This window comes from Hyposmocoma kahamanoa, unplaced genomic scaffold, assembly GCF_003589595.1.
Source record: "Hyposmocoma kahamanoa isolate Upper Pololo Valley unplaced genomic scaffold, ASM358959v1 68, whole genome shotgun sequence".
Classification (NCBI taxonomy): Eukaryota; Metazoa; Arthropoda; class Insecta; order Lepidoptera; family Cosmopterigidae; genus Hyposmocoma; species Hyposmocoma kahamanoa.
This window is the reverse complement of record NW_020653856.1, coordinates 1,083,364-1,105,479: the sequence shown is the minus strand read 5'-3', so window position 1 is coordinate 1,105,479 and position 22,116 is coordinate 1,083,364. Positions and strand designations below refer to the sequence as shown.

Genomic DNA, 22,116 nt, shown 5'->3' with positions numbered 1-22,116 from the left:
ATGTATTGAAAAAATAAATGAAATTATCACAATTTCGGTTCTTAATGCTACAAATTCAACCAAAGTTAGAAAACAAGTATTTATGCATACGTACTGTACTTGTACTGAATCTTGTATCCGAATGACTTTCTGAACGATACCTATCAAAATTCTCGAACGACATTTGTCAAATTGGAAATATTTACGTCAGCCACGTTGGAACTGCCAGCTCGGTGTTTTTATGGTAAAATTTTAGAAAATTTTGTAAGACTTGCGTAAATTTCACATAAAAATTATTCATCTAAGCCCTATTTACCTTTTGATGTTGCTAGGGTTTTTATTACTTTTGTAGTTATATTGAAATGTTGCTTTGTAAACTTGTGACATAATTGAGTAAATAAATTGCATTTTGTGCATATTTGAAGTGTTTTTCGGGTGTTGTAGTGAAATTATCACGTGAAGATGAGGGTGAAGGAATTGAAGCGGACGGTGAATGTGGCGTGGTCGCCAGCAGAGCAGTATCCTGTGTATTTGGCGGCCGGTTCCGCCGCACAGCAGATCGACGCTTCTTTTAACTCAAGTTCGCATCTAGAGCTCTATTCTCTGAATTTAGAAGACCCTGGATATGATTTAGAACTCAAAGCTAGCCTACAGACACAGCACAAGTGAGTTTTAAACTTTTTTCGAATATATATAAGGAAATAATGTAATCTTTTTTCTCTTAATACTAAAAATAATGGCTTCCAGGTAGAGTAACTAGTGATCATTGTATACTATTATAGTGTGATACTAAAGGAACAATATTATAATAATTGTAAGGATCGTGAACTAAGTTATAATTAAATTTTTTATATATTCAATTATTGTATTTTTATTGTTATTTACTTTGTATTACATCATATTTATATGTGCCTGCTAAACTTAAGTTGTAAAACTGATGTCTGAAAGACATATAAAGTTAAGACATGTAGACATAATATTATTATAACAAACAGAAAAGATATGTAGTCAATCTCAAATATTGTAACCTACATTGGCTCATGGGAAGGTATTCAGCAGTATCAGTAGACAACAAATTTCTTTGGACATACGGTATTCAGCTGTGGGGTGTAGCTAGTAAGAGTGATGTACTTTGTCACACGCAAAATAGGCGCCTTGACGTCGAGTTGCGGACACCAGCCCGTTGCACCAAGGACCAAGATGTACTTTGTCTCCAACAAGTGCAGAATTGTATCCTGAGGGCAATAGTCAATGCCCCAAGGTTCACTCAGAATGAGGAGATCCATGATTACCTAAACATGTTATTAGTAGCTGCTGAGATCTACCAACATAAAACTAAGTTGTCACCCGAACCCACTTGTCGCAGAACTTCTAGAGCCATCAACAATGGTCAAGCAGCTTAAGCAAGACCTTGTTCTATAGTGGGGTGGTTACCAAAAATGTCCAATATCTTTCAAAAGATTTGCTTATGGCTTGGTGGGCGATTGCAATTAAAATAATATAATATAAAAAGAAAAATGTATACATAATATTGTGTGCAATAGAGAATTTAGTGGTACCTAAAAAGAAGTTGCTGCTTTGTATATTAAAATGATGTAATAGGTAGCAGTAGAGTTCCCTGTGAAAGACTGTGGGGGGAAGTACTGCCACTACCCATTTCTGGTAGTAATGTGAGCTAAATTGTAACTTCTGTTGCAGGATGACAGGTGCAGTGGCAGTGTCCCTCTGATATTTGCAATTTAAAGCTCTGAGTGGCACTGCAACTGTAATTAACAGGCATGTCTCTTACAATCATCAAAGAAAATTAGAACGCATGGTGCCTCTGTGGCCAAATGGTTACCATCCTGCATGCCATGCAGAGGTTTAGGGTTCGATACCTGGGCCAGGACATATATTTGTATGACCTACAATGGTTTCTTGCATGAGTTTGGGTTTAATCTGTGGTTGTCTATGTGTGTGTGTGTGTGTGTGTGTGTGTGTGTCCATGGCACCTGCGATACAAGGTTTCCCTAGTACGGGGCTATGTTGAGTGTTTGTTATTATTATTATTAATACTGCCGGCATTCGCTGAAAGGGCGCAATTATGACATTTTTCCAAAATTTTGTTGTGTGTACTGTTATGATAAGTGAAAAAGGCCAATCTGTCACTATTTATTCCTAGGTGGCTAAGGTAGAAATTACTGCAAAAAAGTAAACATTTTTCAATTTCATTTCTTTAAGCATTTTCTTGGTTTTGAGTTTTTGTCACATGCGCCATGTCAAAAATCGAAGATTTTTTAAAATAAAGTGCTAAAGACTATACCAAATAACTTGTCTTAAACTAAGGGGTTTCCTGTGCTTCAGTATTAGAACAACAGAATTCTCTCTGGAGTATATCACAGAATGACCAGAACCAATCTAGGAATCTTAATTTTCAAATTAGCCTAACTGGGAATCGAATCCAGGGCCTCTTCATCTAGCGCTCACAGTGTAACCATTGTATTGCATTTTATGGTCTGTATTTTAGTAATTACTTGTAGAAATTCATTACAATATTGTATATGATTACTTAGATTTCAGAAAATTGTATGGTCACCGGCTGGCATATTGGTTGGAGGCTGTGATGGCGGTCTCATTCAGTTCTATGGTGTTGACAAATTGCTCAATAACACTGGAGATGCCTTGCTGGGAGGAATTACTAAACACAGCGGTGAGTTTGTAATGTTTGTTGAGATAAGAAGATGAAACAATGGTAGTAAAATAATAAGATTGCATTATGACTATTAGTTGCACATAGTTGACAGATCTCATACGGTTGTTATCATAGCGACACGCGAAATTCGACATTAGTATCACTTGCACTTGTACGGTATTGCATACAACACTTCACATAGAATAATGTTGAAGAATGAGTCAAGAATACTTTCTAGAATTTTTTATATTTTTTTATTTAGACATTTATTTCAGGCCACATGCCCCATATAATATAATATACCTTATGGACTAACATACATACAATATAATATGACAAAATAAACTTAACTAATCTACACGTATTGCACTTGTCGGCGACATGTGGCGCAATCTGGTGTCAGGTAACCGGCCGCGGAATCGCCGATATATGACACCCTTCGACCAAAACTCTCCTTCATGAAGGTCGATAGATGTCCGGTCGGCGCTCTCACCACAAACGAATTAAAATTTACGTTGTACCGGGACTCCAACCGCTAGACCCTCAGGGTGTGTTTGCTTTTAGCCTGATGTACTCCACTATCTACAGACAGACTATGGTCTGAGGGTATTGCCCTGAAGTTAATTGCTTTGTTCTGGTACTCATACAGAATTCCCTTGTTCGAGGCCAGGTGACTGGTGTGATTACTACTTTGGAAACTCACATTATTATTATAATAACAAATAAAGCTCGCACTGATAGCCCCGCACTAGGAAATCCCTGTATCGCGGGAGCCATGGACACACATATATGGACAAACTTAGAAGAGAAATAAATGTAGGTCATACAAATATTTCTCCCAGGCCAGAAATTGTACCGGGACCTCTGCAAGGTGATCGTTCAGCCACATAAATAGTTCAGTTCTATTATTATCCATCAATTGTCATTTACATCAGACTGAATAATTATTAGTGCTGATTCAACAAAATGTTTTAAATTTCACAGTTAATTAGTATGATAAAATTGTAATATTTATTTGAACAGGTGCGTGTCTGTAAAGAGATATGTATAACAATGGGTTTATTGGAATATGTTTTCAAGAATGATTCAATAATGTTCTTTATAATGATATATGTTATTTTAAACGCAAAAGCACGCCGTAATAAAGCGTTTAATGACCCCTTTAATCTGTCTATACTTTTATAGACAACGCTATTAGCGCAAAAGTGGTATAACCCAAATTTATTTCTTTCTACAATAAATATAATTGAACATTTTTTATAAACAAAAATAGCATCCAAATATAGAATAATTATAATATTGTAGAAAATAAATTGAATATGGGTAAAAATGGGGTACCATTTTTACGCTGATAGCTAATAGAGGCTTCTACTATAAGTTGTATAAAATTTTGATATTAAAACGTAAAAGGCCTTACTTTTAACAGTGGAAGCAACAAAACTGTTTATTGAAATTTTAACAACATACTGGTCTTTGTCTCAAAAAAAAATACGGTTGGATTGAGAACCCCTCCTTTTTTTGAAGTGCGTGAAGTTTAACGAAACTGCTAAATAAAATAAAGTTATAAAACTATCTTTTAATTTAATAAAAACAAAATGATGTTTATTTCTAGTAAAAGAAAAATTTTGTATTCAATGCAGTTGTTCAAAATCACATTGAAGAAAAAAATTAAAACTTATACTTCTTGAAAGCATGTAAATTTAGTAAATTCTACTGGACCACGAATTGGTTCGAAACATGTTGAGCAAAAATTCGACTTAAATACATTATCAGTTATTTTTAGTTAATATGTCTGAGCCTCGCGGTGGTTTTCTATTTAAAATAAATAAATAAAACAGGTATTTCTTTTCTTATTGTAATCATGTGTTCATCAGGTCACGTATCAGCTTTAGACGTGAACCCTTACCAGAAAAACCTGATCGCTTCCGGCGCATCCGACAGCGAGATCTTCATCTGGGATCTGCACAAAACCTCACAGCCTATGGCACCTGGCACCAGGAACCAGCCATATGATCATGTACAGGGACTCGCGTGGAATCAGCAGGTAAAAATTGTACCAATTCGGTATCTGTTGAATCTGGCATTAGTCTTTGTCTAAGAAATGCTTCCATACTCTATTTATATAATCTTGTTTCTACAAGTTTTCGCAATGCAGAAAAACTCCACTGAGAGCCTCAAATCGCAAAGAACTGAGGGGCACTGCCACTGCACCCGTCACCCTGAGACATAAGTTCACAAGACCCATGTGTCTGTGATTTCACCAGCATCCTTACCCTTCAGAACCGGAACGCAGTAATGCTTAAATTATTGCTTCGTAAATAGGTAAGGTGGCAGTACTTCCCTGGACGAACCCTTTCACAAGGAGCTCTAGTTTGCTGCTACAAACTAATTTATTTCAAGTCCACACTGCTGACAAGTTTGCATCAGTGTTGGCAATGTGAGGCGATCTCTGACGTTGTGGACAGTGTTGCTTGCTAGGCTTAGAACAAGACCAATGTCAGCAAGGCTATTTGCCTTCACTATTAAAAAGACATATTATAACATCATCATTGTGTTGATGTGCATGACTTGTACGTCCTGTTATTTTGTGTAGTAAAAATAGTTTGTAGGGAGTATAATGATGGCCATTTTTCTTTGATGGATTTCATAATTAAGTTGTGTGTCGTTACAGGTGCAACACATTCTTGGGTCCACATTTGCGACGCGATGTGTTGTCTGGGATTTGAGGAAAAACGAACCTATTATGAAATTAAGGTAAAACATTACATTTTCATTAAAAAGTCCTCGTAGATTGTATAAATAATTTAGACTGATTGATTGATTTTTGATTTCATATTTCTTTATTTGAAAATGTACTTAAGTAATACAAGATCTTATTCTAATTGTAAACTAACACATAATACGTGCAGTATAGTTCCTGCTACACTGGCGGCGTGGCAATAGCCTTACAGGTGTCCATAGCGACGCCGGCAGTATAGCAGAAACTTTTGAGCCAGGTACGATACAGGGCGACTTTTTTTTAGGTTAGATTTTTTTAAATGAAATCTGTTATATATCTTAATTGTATTTTAATAGCTATTAGCGAAGCCTAATGTTGTTATTTAGGTCGTTAACTTATGATCTTTCTTTTAGTATCGGTTTTTATTCAATGAAATCAAATTACGCATTCCTGTCTTAAATTCAATTTGTTGTAGTGTACATAGTGTAATATATTATATTCTCGGTTCAAATTCTCCGTTTGCTCGATTTGCCAAGCTCGTCAATGCTCTACCTCTCGAAACGGATATCTTCGCAGTCTCATTGCCTCGCTTTAGGAAGTTAATATTGCAATTTTTGGCACATAAGTGGATGTTTCATTATAAAGATAAAGATAAATTTATTTCTGTATAAAATATTAACCTAAATACATACATAAATCTTATTAAATAACCTATTATTTACATATATGCGCCAAATTGTCGCAAACAATGAAATTATTTTATGTTTACATTACTTTAATTAAGGTTAGTAGTGCAAATAATCTAGGTGATACCTAAACTAAGCAAAATTGTTTACTTGTGTCTTAGGTATCTAAATTGGTAATGTATATTATTCATTACGTAATGAAATTTCTTACAGCCAATTAATAATCTTAACTTGTACCCTCGTATCATGCCGTGGTCGTGTCGCACGGTAATAGCGTCCGAATGTGTTGCGACTGTGTCTGCTTCGCCTGCCCGCAGCGACTCGCAGTCGCGCACGCGCTGGCGGGCGCTGGCGTGGCACCCGGCCGTGGCCACGCAGCTGTGCGTCGCCTCGGAGGACGACCAGGTGCCCGTGCTGCAGCTCTGGGACTTGAGGTCAGTCGGACTTAGTGGCAGGGGAACTCCTTACCTGCTTCTGCCGCCAAGCAGTGGTCTCAGCGTCACTGCGTTCCGGTCCAGAAGGGTGAGGGTGCTGGTCAAATTACAGGCACATGGGACTTGACAACTTATCGCCGCCTTACTTTCTCGAGCTCGTATCTATTTAAAATAAATACAAAGTTTGCCATCTCTTGAATAATCACTCTTTATAGGATACGAATTTGAGAAAGTAAGGTACCGTTATATAGATGCAGTAGCAGTGCCCCTAAGATTAATTTAAAGCTATTTAAAGCTCTTGAGTGGCATTGCAACTGTTATGGACAGGCGTGTCACTTACCACCAGACGCACGACTTGTTATAAAAATTAAAAGTATATGCAAATAATGAAATGTTGACACTTCAGACTGGCCGCGTCTCCCCTAGTAACCCTCGAAGGGCACCAGAAAGGCGCGCTGGCGCTGTCTTGGTGCAAACAGGACCCGGACCTGCTGCTGTCCGCCGGCAAGGACGGCCGCGTGCTCTGCTGGAACCCGAACAACACCAAACCGGTCAGCCCCCCCCTATTAACTTTTACAACTATAAAGATTCTTACGTTATCGTTTTAGGGCCAGAGGTAGGGAAGGCAGAGGACATTTTTATCCATGTCTGTTTTATACTATTTCAATTGAAATAAGCAAACTACCTCTGTGGCCGAACATACACCATACTGGATCGCCACGCATAGGTCTCGGGTTACATTTCTGGGCCGAGAGTAACAATTGTTTAGTCTACATTTATTTGTCTCCTAAGTTTGGGTGTAATTTGCGATTTAAAGCTCTTGAGTGGCACTGCAGCTGTTATGGATAGGCGTGTGTGTATAGCTTACCACCAGGCGCACGACTCGTTCGTCCCTTCACTTGATATTATAAAAAAAAGAATGTCCTCTGCCTTGATGGCTCTTTGTCTTGTTGTCTTTTTGAAAGTTCTTTATTAAATGGGGGAAATCATTCTGGCTCTTAGAAGCTTTTTTTTCTTATTTATAAGCGTGTTCAATACAGGTAAATGATGAAAATCACAGTAACAGTGATCCGTTTCGCACTGATGGGTTGCTTCTAACTATATTTTTACGTTATATTGTAAGTGTTAAATGTGAACATTTATTCACATAGCCATTTGGCTATGTAGAAGAGCAACCTCTAGAGTTTTTAACTCACTTTTCTCTGAGAACATGTTTTACGAATGAGTAGAAAAAGCCTAATGATTTGACCAACCGCCTCTCAAGGTCGTGGGTTCGTATCGGGGCATGAACATTTGAGTTTTTCAGGATTTATATGCGAAATTTCATATGTCATTTACCAATCTCTTCGGCGAAGACAAACGCTGTGTGTGCAATTTCCAATCAGCATTGGGCCTGTATGGGAACTACAGCCGCAGCCTGTGCCCAGCAGTGGTACTCTATACAGGGATGATTTTAAAGTACTAACAAGCTCGCAGGTCCTAATTACTAACATCATAAACAACAACTTTTGTTCCATGACTTTTTATATTTCAACAGATTTGACATTCATACAATAATAACTGCTTGCAGTCGATCTCGGCTGCATGAAATCGGTTTCGATTGCATGCAATGTGTGCGTGAAGTCGTTATCAACTTCATGTTGTCGAGGTCTCGGTTGCATTGATTGACTGCATACATGCAGTCAATCACTTGGCAGCCTGTTGAAGGGCAGAAATGTTGAATCAATGTGCCGGTCTTGAGTGGAATGACTTCATCTCTGAAGTGAAGACATGTTGAGGTTGGACCGTCCGTGCCGTGTCCAGGGCGGCGAGCTGCTGGCGGAGCTGAGCCAGCAGCAGCAGTGGGTGTTCGACGTGGCGTGGTGCCCGCGCAACCCCGCCCTGCTGGCCACGTCGTCCTTCGACCAGCTGGTGTCGGTGTACTCGCTCTTCGGCGGATCGAAGCCAGAGACGGTCAGTTCCTGTTTTGCCCTACACTTAAGCAATTTTTATGTATACGGTATATTTTCTATTCAATTCTACATCAGTCACTCGATAACAATGAAGTGTAAAGTCTGTTCCAATCGTTTATACCAGAAAAGTAAACAAACCGGTTTGGTTAAAATTCTAAAGTAATCACTCAATAGATGGAATAAGTAACACTTTCACGTATATTTTGAAGATTTGGACTTGATATCTCATCATTTTTTACAGTAATATTCATTTGCTTAACGTATTAAAATTTTATTTGAAAGATGCCAGTTCAGAAGTGAAGTTAGTTTTCAAATACAGACTTGTGAATAGTCTATGGTTGCATGGGGCTGTACGGAAATAACTTTTTCGGTTAATTCAATTAAAGTTTTTGTGATCGATTAGTGAAGCGAAAATTTAATCACAATCGAACGAATATCTAAGTGCAAGGACTTGAAGGAGGATTTAAAATTAGATTTCGGAAATTTTAAATATGCTTTTATAGGTTATGTTAGAAAACAATTCTAATTCATGTATGAAATATCACATATTTTGTTATGTGACTGTTACGTAATGAAAGGTGTGAAAACACGAGTGCGGGTTTATGAAACGAGCCGATACGCGAGTTTCATACTTCTTTTACTTGCGACCATCGAGCATATAACTAGAAATAGCGACGAAATGTCTTTTAATTTGTTTGAAAACTATTCTGCCATATCATTACTGTGATAACTGCGCTCCGATCGGCCAGCCCGAGTTCGAAGCAATTGCTGGGTGTCGTCAACTGTTTCACTTCCAATCGACCAGTTAACTTGAGCTTTGCTATAATGGACGAAAATTGCAAAATTACATATTTAATATTTGATTACCGATGAAACTTGATTCCGTTTGTTTTGTAATTAGATGTTTTGCTGTTTTTCCCACACCACCGAATAGAACAGCTCGGTACTGTTAGAGATATTATGTTTATTACAGTAAATACAGAATATTTTTTGTAATACACGGAGACGGACGCACAGGTTAGTAGTTGGCCTGTCTGTACTTCAGTGCAAACGGGAGTTGATATTTATAAGATTTGTATCGCTAATGTGTTATGGCATTTGTTTCGCCTCTATTTCTGGTCATGTACTCGGTGCTCGCGACCGACGAGTGCTGACGTGCCATCCGCCGTCCGGTCCGCAGAGCACGCACAGCCAGAGCAACATCATGGACTCGTTCGGCGGCCTGGACTCGTTCAGCGCGCTGCCGGCCGTGGCGCGCGCGCCGCCCGCCGCCGCCGCGCCTGCGCAGCAGCTGCCGCGCGCGCCGCGCTGGCTGCCCGGCCGCCGCTCCGCGCGCTTCGCTGTCCGTAGCCTCTGCCCGCCCTCGCGCTTGGCGTCGCCCGCCCGCCACTCACGGCCCGCTCGCTTTTCAGTTCGGCGGCAAGCTGGTCACCTTCGAAAAGTGCAGCCCGGAGCCCGGCGCGAGGAGGCTCGTCTACATCAGTCAGGTGCGGCTTTGGTTATTCGGCAGTTTTAGAGGTGTAGCGCCACTGTCGAGCCTTTTTGATACGCACTGTATGGTTTTGTTTATTACATTCAATAATGGGAGAGTCGCCGCACTTATTGACGCGGAGTCGCGTTGAGCCTGTCCAAAGGTCTATGTAATAAAAACGAAAAAGACGTACGTCTTTTCCGCTCTTAATGCGTAGACGTAAAGAGTTCTCTGACTGGCTCGATGCGATCCCGCGTTAATAAGCGTGGTGACTCTCTAACAGGTAGTGAGCGAACCGGAGATTATAGAAAAAGCGACGGAGTTGGACGCAGTCCTGAGTTCAAGTCTCAGTCAAGACCCCAGCGCGACAGAACGACTAGCCGAGTGAGTAATACACTTCTGCACTAATCTGCAAATAATCTAGTGTTTCTACGTTAGATTCTGTTTTTTATTACTTGTAGCATGGACAAATAGCTCGAGAGGACTGCTTATCTCCATAATACAAATTGTAGCTCTGAAAAAGGTCAACATTCCGTCTTATATCTAAATTGCGCTGATCGATAGCCTGGGAGTAGTTTATCAATTAATTCTTCTTTAATATGAAGTATAAGAAATAAGTTTATTTTCCTTGTCATATTACGACCCCTCCGACGTAAAGTATCGTATGTCGAAATTGCCAAGTTTACAGGGAAGCGTTTTAATGTTCTGAATTCACTGAAACGAACATAACACGTGACTTTAGCATTTCTCAGTTTTTTTCGGCAAAGCTCATTACTCACATAGAGTATTATAAAATCCTAGATATCGGTTAGATGATCTATGGTGATCACTATTTCAGTGAATTCAGAACTTTAAAACGCTCTCCTGTAAACTTGGCAATTTCGACATACGATACTTTACGTAGGAGGGGTCGATTAGTCAAATATTGATTCAAATTCAAACTATTTATTTCGAATGTTATACATCCATATTGGTTAGTAATACAAACAAAAACTTACTCAGATAACAGATAACTTTCCTTTTTTGACTAGGTAATGCACTAATTTTCGGTTTAAGAATATGCAGATTACAACTTACTTCTAAGGGATAGTGATCCGACCAACATACTTGATAATTAATACTAATATTCACAACTGAGCTCCGAGCGGCATCCGATACTAAACAATTGTCTAGCCCGCTTCTAGTTCCATCTATGTCGCTCTGAAAAGTGTAAGTGTCCAAGTCTATTCCCAAAAATTCCCAGTCCAGGCACCTGAATTCATGCTCCGCACACAAATTTTGCAATTCTTTACCAAACCGTCTATGCGCGTTAAAGTCGCCAAGACACCACTCTCAACTACTATCGCACGTATTTCACCTAGACACTCAAAAAAATAAAACTATAGCTCCTACAAAAACTTTGTAGGAGCTATATGGCCTTTCATATTTTGTCTTGATTTTTTTTAACGTAACATCACATTGATCATGAGCTCAAATTATTTTCAAAACTTTGACAAATATGCGTGTTAATAGATGGATGTCATTGTATGTTACAAACTAATTTATAAATTAAAGCTTCCAAATATAGGTTGATGGTGCTATTCTTAAATAAAATAAAAGAATAGCCAGCACTAAAAGTGTGCAATAAGCGCCATCTAGCTGATTTGATTGTTATCACCCGGAATAATAAGCTACTCTAAGCTTTGATGAATTAAAACTTGTCAATGTAGAACAAATAAAAATAACAATTTGGTACTAATCGCGACATCTGGTGTACCAATATAGGTACCAAATACTAGACTACGCTGTCTTGCATCGCGGTTAGAAGTCCTTTTGAGTTGCAGAGTACTAAAAAAAAACCCTTAGAGGGTTGCCACCCTTAGAAGCGGAATATTTTCTTCAAATTTGAATAGGCCACTACTAAGGTAGGCCGACTAGCACTATCCATAAAAAAATCTGCGCAATAAGCGCCATCTAGTTCATTTGTTTGCTATCATTAGAAATTAGAGTAGCTTCAATAAATTGCATCTTTTCAATGTAAAACAGTTACAAAAATAGCTATTTGGTACTCGTCGGGACATCTGGTGTACCTATATAGGTACCAAATACTATATCGCGATTGGCAGTCGTCTTGAGGTCCATGGCTGTAGGAAAGTATAACTGTTGTCACAGAATAATAAAATTGCAGTAGAAGTGCTTAGTTTGCGTGGTACGCGTACCAACAGTTCGCGTAGTTCCGCAAACTTGAGCTCAGTCAGTACGTTATGTTCGTGTCAATTTTGTGTCACAAAACCTCAAAAATCGTAGATAACTGTCCCATTTCGCTACTTTGGAGTGCAAAAATGATAGTGGCACTTGTAATATTGTCTAGGGTGTCGTTTCGTGTCGTCATTAAGTCTTATTTTATTTATTTTAATAAGTTTTCAATATTCTGTTTATAGGAATAATTTCTTTCTTACAAGAAACGAAAGTAAGTTATATACACCGCTTCAATATGGTCGCTTATTTTTTGGAGAAGTAAATAAATATATCGAATTTCGTTCAGCTATTAACCGCCACATGGCTGCACATATTTAAATATAAAATCAGAACGTAAATTCGATATGCCAACAGGGTAACGTTTAAATTGTATTAACAGTCCAGAATTTGTTATTTCTTTTTAAATTTGAGACTACGACCAATCATTATCGAGATTTCATAATCTTTCAAATTATTAATTAATTAATTTATTTACTTTAATGTTTGAATTTTGGCGGCAGCGGTTCTAATAGTAATTCAGGCTTAAGGCATTTCCAGTGCTTTTTTCTTTCCGTGGGTCTGGTGACGTCCCTAGCGCCCTCTATATCAAACAGGCGATGTTTTAGACCTTTAACGACTACGTAGTTTTGAAATGTTTTATAAGTTCAGAAGAAATGAAATTAATAGCCTTCGTGACGTGTACCTTGCAGATACTGCCGCCAGAAAGGCGACGCGTCGTCAGATCAAAACGAGCGCTACATGTGGTTTTTCTTGCGCGCTAACTTCATGCCGACCTTCCGTAGCGAAGTCCTCAATCTGTTAGGTAAGATTACATTGTGTTTTATTACATAGGGCGCACTATAAGTGGCCACTTACATAAACAATGTTTAAAAAGTAATTACAACATTTGAAAATGGAACTCTTTGGCTGTAGAATACAGTTTGTTTCATCTGACTGTCACTTGTTTTTACATTGTGGCGTCATTTTAGAAATTGGTTGTCTACATCACCATGGATTTAACTTGTAAAAATTTTCGTAGTATGATTTTCTAGGACTTTAAGTGTAATTCAGCAGCTCAGCGGAGCTTCGCTTGGCTTCAAACTGCTTTTGGCGTTGAAGAACCAAAGTGGCGCGCGTGCAAAGTGCCTCTAAGCGGATGATTGCTTCTTTTTTTAATAAAACTGGACATGTGGCTACTGTTGCTTTGGAGAATCGTTGTACCGTGAATAGTGATTGGTACATGACCATTTTTTTGCCGGAAGTTATTGACAAACTCCGTAAAAACAACCGTAACTGCCGTATTATCGTGCACCACGATAATGCCAGTTCTCATACGGCCAGAGAGACGAATGAATTTTCGAAGGTGAACAACGTTGACCTTATGAGCCATCCCGCGTACAGTCCCGACCTGGCACCTTGTGACTTTTATTTATTTCCAAAAATTAAGAACCAATTACGCGGTCAACGATTTTCATCACCTGAGGAGGCTGTCGAAGAGTATGAAAAATACGTTTCAGAGATTGTCACGGAGGAGTAGCATAAATGTTTTCAAAATTGGTTCATTCGTATAAATAAGTGCATTAACGCTAACGGAGAATATTTTGAGAAACAATAACTTAATTTCTGACCATTTATAGCATTTTTTTCTTATTCATTCCGGAAACTTATAGTGCGCCCCACGTACAAGGACGTAGCACATAAATCGGTAGAAAACTGTCACTTGGTCATAATTTTCATAGGTTCAAAGTTCTTTGTTGATTGTACAATGTAAATATATAGAGTTTGTTTAGGTTCTTGCGATCACTGCATCGTTTGGTAGCCGTGGTAGCCTAATGGTTTGACCTGCTGCCTCTCAAGCAGAGGGTCGTGGGTTCGAATCCGGTTTCGCACCACTTAAATTTTTCGGAATTTATGTGCGAAAGTTAATTTGAAATTTACCAAGAGCATTTCGGTGAAGGAAAATGTCGTGATGAAATCTGCATGTCGAAGAAGTTTCACAACCCTCGGAAAACGTGTGAAGTCCTCAATCCGCATTGGATCTGCGTGACGGACTATGACCTAATTTAACCCTTGAGAGGAGACCCGTTCCCAGTAGTTGGACGTATAAATGGGTTGATGATGGTGGTTGCTACACATTGGAAATGAAACAATTTTTTCAATCTATATCGCGCATATCGACCCTCCTACGTAGAGTATCGTATGTCGAAATTGCCAAGTTTACAAGGGAGCGTTCTAAAGTTTTGAATTCTCTGAAATGAGTATAACACGTGACTTTAGCATTTCTCAGTTTTATTCGGCATAGCTCGTTACTCACATAGAGCATTATAAAATCCTTCATATCGGTTACATGAACAACCACAATTTATTTTTTAACCACAATTTATTTAGAACGCTCCCTTGTAAACTTGGCAATTTCGACATACGATACTTTACGTAGGAGGGGTCAATATTTGATTTTTCAATAATACCTTTGTTATTTTTCATAATTCATAACTCATTTATGTATGAAAACCCATTGACTTACAATTATATGGACGTCGGGTCCGCGCTAAAAAGTGTCCGAACTTACTTGGTACTTGGTGGAACGGATAGGGCGTTAAAATCGTATACAGAGCGTCATTCACGCTTTAGTCTTCGTCGTTTCGGAATGCATGCTACATCGTCACTTTCCATCAGGTGAGATGGAGGTCAAAAGCGCACTTATTTTTTGTAATAAAAAAAATAATAAAATAAGTTATGTCTCAGGGCGACGGGCGCAGTGGCAGTGCACCTCAGATCTTTGCGATTAAAAGCTCCGAGTGGCACTGCAACTGTTATGGACAGGTTTAGCTTTTGCTTAGCTTACCATCAGGCGCACGACTTGTTCGTCCCGTCATTTGATATTATAAGAAAAATCGAAATTGGTCAATAACTTTTTATGCCTGAATAGGTGAGTTTAAAATTTCACGAAATGTCATTGACCTATGCAAAATGTCATTGACTTACAATTATATGGACGTCGGGTCCGCGCTAAAAAGTGTCCGAACTTATAGGGCGTTAAAATCGTATACAGAGCGTCATTCACGCTTTAGTCTTCGTTTGTTCGACTGACAGCGAAGCAAGCAAAATTAGACAGTACTGCGATGACATTACAATTTAAATTCAACTTTTTAGCTTTTTCATATTCCTTTACATGTCACTACATTTAAATAGGTTGACTTGGGACATTTTTTTCGTGGTTTTTGTATTAGACCCGTCGTCCATTTATTTGTAAGTCAATGATAAAAACACAGGTTATATAGAAGTTGACATATAACAAAATAAGTATAGTTTCGCTACGTCCGGACCAACAATAAGCATACAAACATCATTATCATCGTCATCGTCAGCCTATCGCCATACAAACATATTCAAGGTATATTACACTTTTACTAACACGCACTTCACCAGACTAAACTTGTTTTTTAAGGATATTGAACATGGGCGTGCGCAAGTGGATTTAATAAGTCAGTCAATTTGAAGTTAATTGTTAACGTAAATGATTATACTTCTTTATAAAAAACTAAAGCGGTCTCAAATGTTTGTGGAATAGATAAGCCGGGTTTTTCCCATCCCTTTTTGAAATTGGTTAAATAGTAATTGATTATTATAGCATTAAATTATAAGACAACAATGATCACTCAAAGGAAATGTCATTATATTAATCCACGGAAATGCCGACACGCGTAGAGATACAAAAAATGATAATGTGCTGTCTCGTTTCTTGTCATCTACTTCTAATTAGGGTTTCTCTTTCTTGTGTGAGTGTAACCGAAGGTATGGTGAAGTCTATAGGTTTCTTTATCTACGTTTAAAAGACGACATTGAACTGGAATAAAAGAAAGAAATCTTTGTTTGTCTTTCGCTTTACATTTTTACTTTTGTTTTGTTTCTCGTGTTTTATTTTTTTTAAATAAAGCTTTTTCGTTCTTTAGTAGCGCTTGGTAATAATAGCAATCATTCCGTAATAGGTTTCAAACAAGACGAGATCCCGTCGCGTTTCAGAGGTCCGACAGCCGTCGGCGACGCGACTGCTGCGCACTCTGAATCCGCTGGACTCAGCAGGGTGAGTACAACAATCTATAACAAAGATTAACTTTTTGTATTATAACCTATATTTAACAACACAACAGATTTTATTAGCTGTAGACTATGATCCTAATGGAATATTTATTTTTACATACAACCAGCCAAGATCATGAACCTCCACCTGCTACGTCTACTCCCGTTCCCTGTCCGAAACAAATACTCTCAAATTGGTAATACTCGACAGAATCAAAAAACAATGTCAAGTATGAAGCTTCATACGCATCATGCTTCTTTTCATTTGGTCGAGTATTATTATTTGACAGTAATTGTTTCGGTTTAATGTCGGATGGTGAACGGAAGTAGACACCTTGATAAACCTCTTTCGCCCCCTCCACCTTCATAAGTCTATTAGTTTATGTTCGTTTCTTCTTGGTACACTCGATGCCCTAATATACCTGACCCTCTGACCTTTTGGTACTGAGAGCCTGCTTACGCATCCAACAGAAAAGTGTAGAGTAATTCCAGCTTTTTGGTTTTTATGTAATGTGATTAAAGATCAAATTAGCTTAAAAGTTTCTTGAAACGTCACCATTAATGATGCAATAAGAAAGTCATACCAAAATTAATTTTATGGCTCACAGGTTAAACTTAAGTTTGTTTAAGGCGAATCACTGGAGAAGACGCGGGGAACACTGTTTTGTTAGATCAGGGTTTCCCTAGTGCGGGGCTATGTTGAGTGTGTGCGTTATATATTATATATTATATATAAAAAAAAAAAAAAAAAAATGGTTTAGGTATTTACTATTAAATAACGGTATTATAAAAAATACACGACTAGGTATATCTTAAGGATATTGTCTAAAGAATGTGTTACACGATAGGATATACTTTAAACTCTACTATAAAATCCTGAAAACAGGCTAAAGCAAATGTCTAAAACGAATAGTTTAAGAATAAAGTGTCTAACTTTGTACATAATTTTTATATGGAGATATTTCTCTAAAGTGCAACAGGCAACCTGCAAAATTTTGGTTTTTAACTGAAGCCCTATAGTTATTAATAAATTCACATATATATATCAAAATATGCAAATTGCCCAGCTGTTTAACGATACGCTGTGCCGTCCGCAGTCCCGTCATTCGCCATTGGGCGCTTGTCGACGTCGGATCAGTGTCAAAATTTTCTCCGTCTGTTTTTATTTTATTCATATTAATTGACGCGAGAGGCTTCCCCCCACATCTCACCTCCTAAAATCTAGTCTCGAGTTGAAATACCTCGCCTTAATACCTTTCTTAACACTGATCTACTCACAACCCAATAGACGGTTAGTGTCAGGTATCCTAGGGCATCAACTGTACTTAAAAACCTGACCTTTTAAAGGTCATCCCCAATCTGATCGAGATATGTACGTCGAAGTTTGTCCTCATGTCTCATTCTATTTTCGGTGAATAAATTTGTGCAGTCCATATTATAATTATCTATTATTACGTCACAATCCTTTCGATCTTGTTCACTACATCACTCACCACAACGTTCTTTTACTAGACTGTTCGTTCTTCTGTCTTTAACATTTACACTATATTGCGTAAGGATCTTATTTCTACACCATTCGCTCTACCTTTATGTTTTTTCTGCTACGCCCAACACCTACTACTTTACATAGTTTGTTTTTATTAATGTAACGAAAATATTTTTGATAACACAGCTTTTATAGGTGGCCAGCTACATTTAATCTAAAGGTTCAAACGCATTTGTGATATAGCACTTCACGAATTAACAAAATTGACTTACTAACTGAGCTAGAAGTCATATTATTGAGTGGTTGAAATTCTCCTATGTGTTTTTGTTAAAGACTTTTTGAACCGCTAGTGACATCTAGTGAGAGATTTTGAACCTTCACCGCAGCTCATTCTATGAGTTTGTGTGGAGCAAAACGCGCTGAGCGAATTGTCAGGGAATTGCGGTTTGTATGGAGCAATACAATATACTGTGAAACAATATGCGCGGGATTTTTTTTAGTTAATTATCCACTTCAGTCAATGTCATGAAATAAGTAAAAAACGCTGGGTTTTCATTACACGAGTACTTTCGGATTGAGTCCATTCGCATGACTACTCGTAGCGTGTTAACACGTGGTCCGAGGGCACTCGGACATCGGCATTTGATCAGAGAGGACTCGGGCGCGGTTCTATTTTTAACCGACTTCAAAAAAAGGAGGAGGTTCTCGATTCGTCTATATGTTTTTTTTTGTATGTATGTTACGCAGTTACTTTGCCATTTGTGAACCAATTTTGAATATTCTTTTTTTGTTGAATAGAAGGTACCTCAGACGTCGTCTCATTTAAATTTCAAGAAAATATTCCACCTCTAAGGGTGGCAAACTAGGGGATGAATGACTTTTGAGATCAGTTTTTTTAACCATAGGTTAGGTTATATTTTTTAAACAGTAAACTGTTTACAGCTGGCTGTAGCACTCAGTCGTTCTTACACCTTGAGCATAATGAGTAAAAAACTGAACACTTTGGTTACATAAAATTTGACATATCGAGCAAATTGGTTTAAATATCGCCTATAGTGAGTTTCCGCAGTGTAAGATCTCGTAGCGCAAATGCGTTTGGACCTCAAACCTTACTGTTACGTTTGTATATAAACAACTAACACTTAATCAGGAGTATAAACGACCTTATCAAATGTTTAACACTATTGAATCTGTTCGCTGCACACGTCAGGGCGAGTCCACCGAGACAGAAGCGGAGCTCTCCACTGACACAAGCACTGACCTATCGGTGAGTTCACCCTACTAAAACACCAAGCTGATGTAAACATGGCATAATGTAATCTAACGCTTGTTAACTTTGAAGTGGTTTGATCAATCTTTTCACATTGCTAATAACATTTATATTCTTCGAATAATAAAATTACTAAAATTCACCTCACGACTCAGTTTAAAATATCTTAGTAATTAAACTATGATAATGAAATTAAACTAGTTTCTTCGACTGAACTGGCTGCATCGTTCACAGCAATTGACGTAATGGGCTAAAACACGAATTCAGTATGTCAGCCCGCGTCTGTCAATTTATTAACCGGGTAGATATAAATATCAAGCCGGCGGTAAAAAACGCAAATAATGAAATAACCTCTACCTTCTTTTAGTTTTTGGCATGAAGTGTACTTTTTTAGTATTAGACAGAAGAAAATTTTGGGTCTTTTATCGTGCGCCCTTTCGTTCTGCCATTTTGCAAGCAAAGAAATTTAATACATACCGTAAAATAAAATTCTCAAACGTACTCACTAAATTTATGACGACTCACGTGGTCGAGTGGCTTGCACACCGGTTTTCATGGTGTCGCCATCGCTGAGGTCCCGGGTTCGATCCCCGGCCGGGTTAATGTACAAAAACTTTTCTATATTGTCTTGTGTCTGGGTACTCAAAGGTACCGTTGTGGTTTCCGATTTCCATAACACAAGTGCTTTAGTTATTTACTTTGGGATCAAAGCGACGTTATGTGATGTCTAATATTTATTTTTTTATGTTTGTTTTACTTGTAGTATTCACTAAAGATTAAATGAATCTTTCTATTTTTACATATTTAATTTATATAATAAACTTAAAACTATAAAAAACTCAAAAAAAAAACAGGGGTAACAAACATTCAACGGAAACTTTTTATAAAATTATAACATATTATCGTGTCATTTGTAATCAATTCTTACGTTTGTTTTCCTTTACTGTGTGATCTGTTGTCTGCAGAAAAAGTTTTATGATCACTAGTTCTCTATTGACGTTGTTTCTAATAAAAAAAAAGATCATAAAAATAGTAACAATTAACCTGTTCACAAACTCTATTACAATAGTACCACAGACAAAAATGTGACATTTTAAATGTGATACTTTTCTTTGTGTACCTGTATTTGTTTGTCTTTGTTTTCGTAGTGCTTACGTTCAATGTAAGTGATTGGTTTTTGAGATCTGTATAGCTAGTCGTGGTGCCCCATACTATCATATTCTGATATGTAATTTTACGGCAAATGCTCTTCCTGTCTATGAGGTGATTAAAAAAACTGTTTTAAAATGTTGTAAGGAGCTTATTTTTTTTAATTTGCAGGACGCACATACCTTAATCGAGAGAAAATTAGCCAATCTAGACTTGAGTCCCTCGGTTTCTAATGTCGTCATTCCAAACGGTGAAGGTAAGAATCGTATACTCTGCTATGGTATTCGAGATCAAAATAGTAAACATAGCTGATGCTATTACAAAAAAAAGAAAATATTTTAAAAATCATGCAAATGCTAATTATTTTTTTATATTGATCTTAAATTGTGTGCATCTAGAACCATAATATTATCAAAACTTTTTTTTTTGTTTTAAAACAAAAACTGATGCTTCTGTTAAGATTTTGTATTCTATAGTCAACGTTCCAGGAATACACAACCTTTGCATGATTTTTGTCTTTATGTGATTTTTATGAATCCCTGTGAAGGCATTTACAGTCAAAAGCATATCAAGCTTTACAATTTTGTTCGAATATCGCCTCCAGTGTAACGGAATAAAATCAGAAGATTGATGTGCAGCCGTCTGTACATTCGTTTGTAAGTTACGTACTGACAGCAGCACATAGAGCTACACATTAACAGGTCTTGTTCCGTTTCACTGGAGTCGATAGTCGAACAAAGGTGTGTAGCTTGATGTGCTGTTGACTGTACAAATGTGAGTGTTTGGTAGTAATACTTTAATTTATTTAATTACACAGTATTACAGTAAATTAGCAAGGCACTATGAAATTCATAACTATGTTTTTATACGAAGTGACGCGACGAGCAAGTTGTGGACCTGGCGGTAACGGCCGGCGATACACCTGCCCACAATAGTTGTGCCACTCAGAGCTTTAAATCGTAAAGATCTGAGGGGCACTCCCACTGCGCCCGTCAGCCTGAGACATAAGGTGACAACTCCTATGTGCCTGTAATTGCACCAGCACTCTTACCATTCAAAACCGAAGCACTGTAATGCTCAAATTATTGCTTGGCGGCAGAAATAGGTAAGGTGGCAGTAGTTACCTGGACGAGCTCTTTCACAAAGAGCTCTACTGCTTCTAAACACGTCGCAGTCTAGTGCAGATACGAGAAGCGCATTAAAATAGTGCAGAGCGCGAACATGTGGTGATTTACCTCTTGCTAACAGTGAAACTGCACATTCAAGATAGTTCACAATTCTTGGATAAATTTGCGAAGTCCCCTACCCGCATCTACTACCGTGTTGTTGATGATGTTTTTATTTGTGGCTCAGTAATGTAAACTTTATTTTCAGATACAACAAGCTTAATATGCCGTGCGTTAGTATGCGGTAACTTAGAAGAGGCCGTGGAACTCTGTTTGGACGCTAAGCGAATTGCTGATGCACTTATTATTGCTTCGTTAGGTAAGTCCATAATATAACATTTACTCTAAACGCATAGCGGTTCCCATGGCTTTGGCCATTTCCGAATTCACATTTAATGGCATTTCAGGGTGGTTCACCCCAAATCAATCTATTGCCAACGTTGGACCAAATGTTGATCTATCATGTTAGAGTCGCATATGTGCACTACACAATCAACAATCTGAGAAATGACGGTTCGAAATATCAAAGGATCATTTTATCTCTAGGTGTACAAGAGACGTCCTAAGTGGGTACGAGTTTTCTTGATTTGTATAATCTCTGGTTCGGAACGAATACGAGATGAGATGAGAACGGATGCGCTGCGCAACCGCACTTGGACATAATTTTTATATATAATTATACAAAAGGCAATCGCGTTTTTCGCACGCCATGGTTAAATTTTTAACGTAAGGTCAACACAGGTTTGATTTTTGTAAAATTGGGTTCAGGTAGTAATTTACTTTGTAAGGTGAGCCACCACGTGTAGCCGCATGTTTTTTATGGATTTGTCACATAG

The 22,116-nt window shown here is 38.0% G+C and overlaps 2 protein-coding genes across 2 annotated transcripts in view; one reads left to right on the top strand and one right to left on the bottom strand.

Annotated features, from left to right (window-relative positions):
* The window catches only part of LOC113232278 (stress response protein NST1), a 26,664-nt gene extending 26,298 nt beyond the window's left edge, over positions 1-366 (bottom strand). Inside the window, exon 1 of the mRNA XM_026466948.1 lies at positions 296-366. Coding sequence (XP_026322733.1) covers positions 296-366 — 71 coding nt within the window. The remainder of the gene's footprint in view (positions 1-295) is intronic.
* Positions 187-22,116, top strand: part of LOC113232277 (protein transport protein Sec31A) — a 34,518-nt gene continuing 12,588 nt past the window's right edge. Inside the window, exons 1-16 of the mRNA XM_026466947.1 lie at positions 187-223; positions 424-644; positions 2,532-2,668; positions 4,525-4,694; positions 5,322-5,404; positions 6,373-6,489; positions 6,896-7,040; positions 8,293-8,442; positions 9,622-9,783; positions 9,854-9,928; positions 10,196-10,296; positions 12,840-12,952; positions 16,119-16,213; positions 18,906-18,962; positions 20,286-20,370; positions 21,489-21,599. Of these exons, the coding sequence (XP_026322732.1) occupies positions 442-644; positions 2,532-2,668; positions 4,525-4,694; positions 5,322-5,404; positions 6,373-6,489; positions 6,896-7,040; positions 8,293-8,442; positions 9,622-9,783; positions 9,854-9,928; positions 10,196-10,296; positions 12,840-12,952; positions 16,119-16,213; positions 18,906-18,962; positions 20,286-20,370; positions 21,489-21,599 (1,804 nt within the window). The 5' untranslated portion in view covers positions 187-223; positions 424-441. The remainder of the gene's footprint in view (positions 224-423; positions 645-2,531; positions 2,669-4,524; positions 4,695-5,321; positions 5,405-6,372; positions 6,490-6,895; positions 7,041-8,292; positions 8,443-9,621; positions 9,784-9,853; positions 9,929-10,195; positions 10,297-12,839; positions 12,953-16,118; positions 16,214-18,905; positions 18,963-20,285; positions 20,371-21,488; positions 21,600-22,116) is intronic.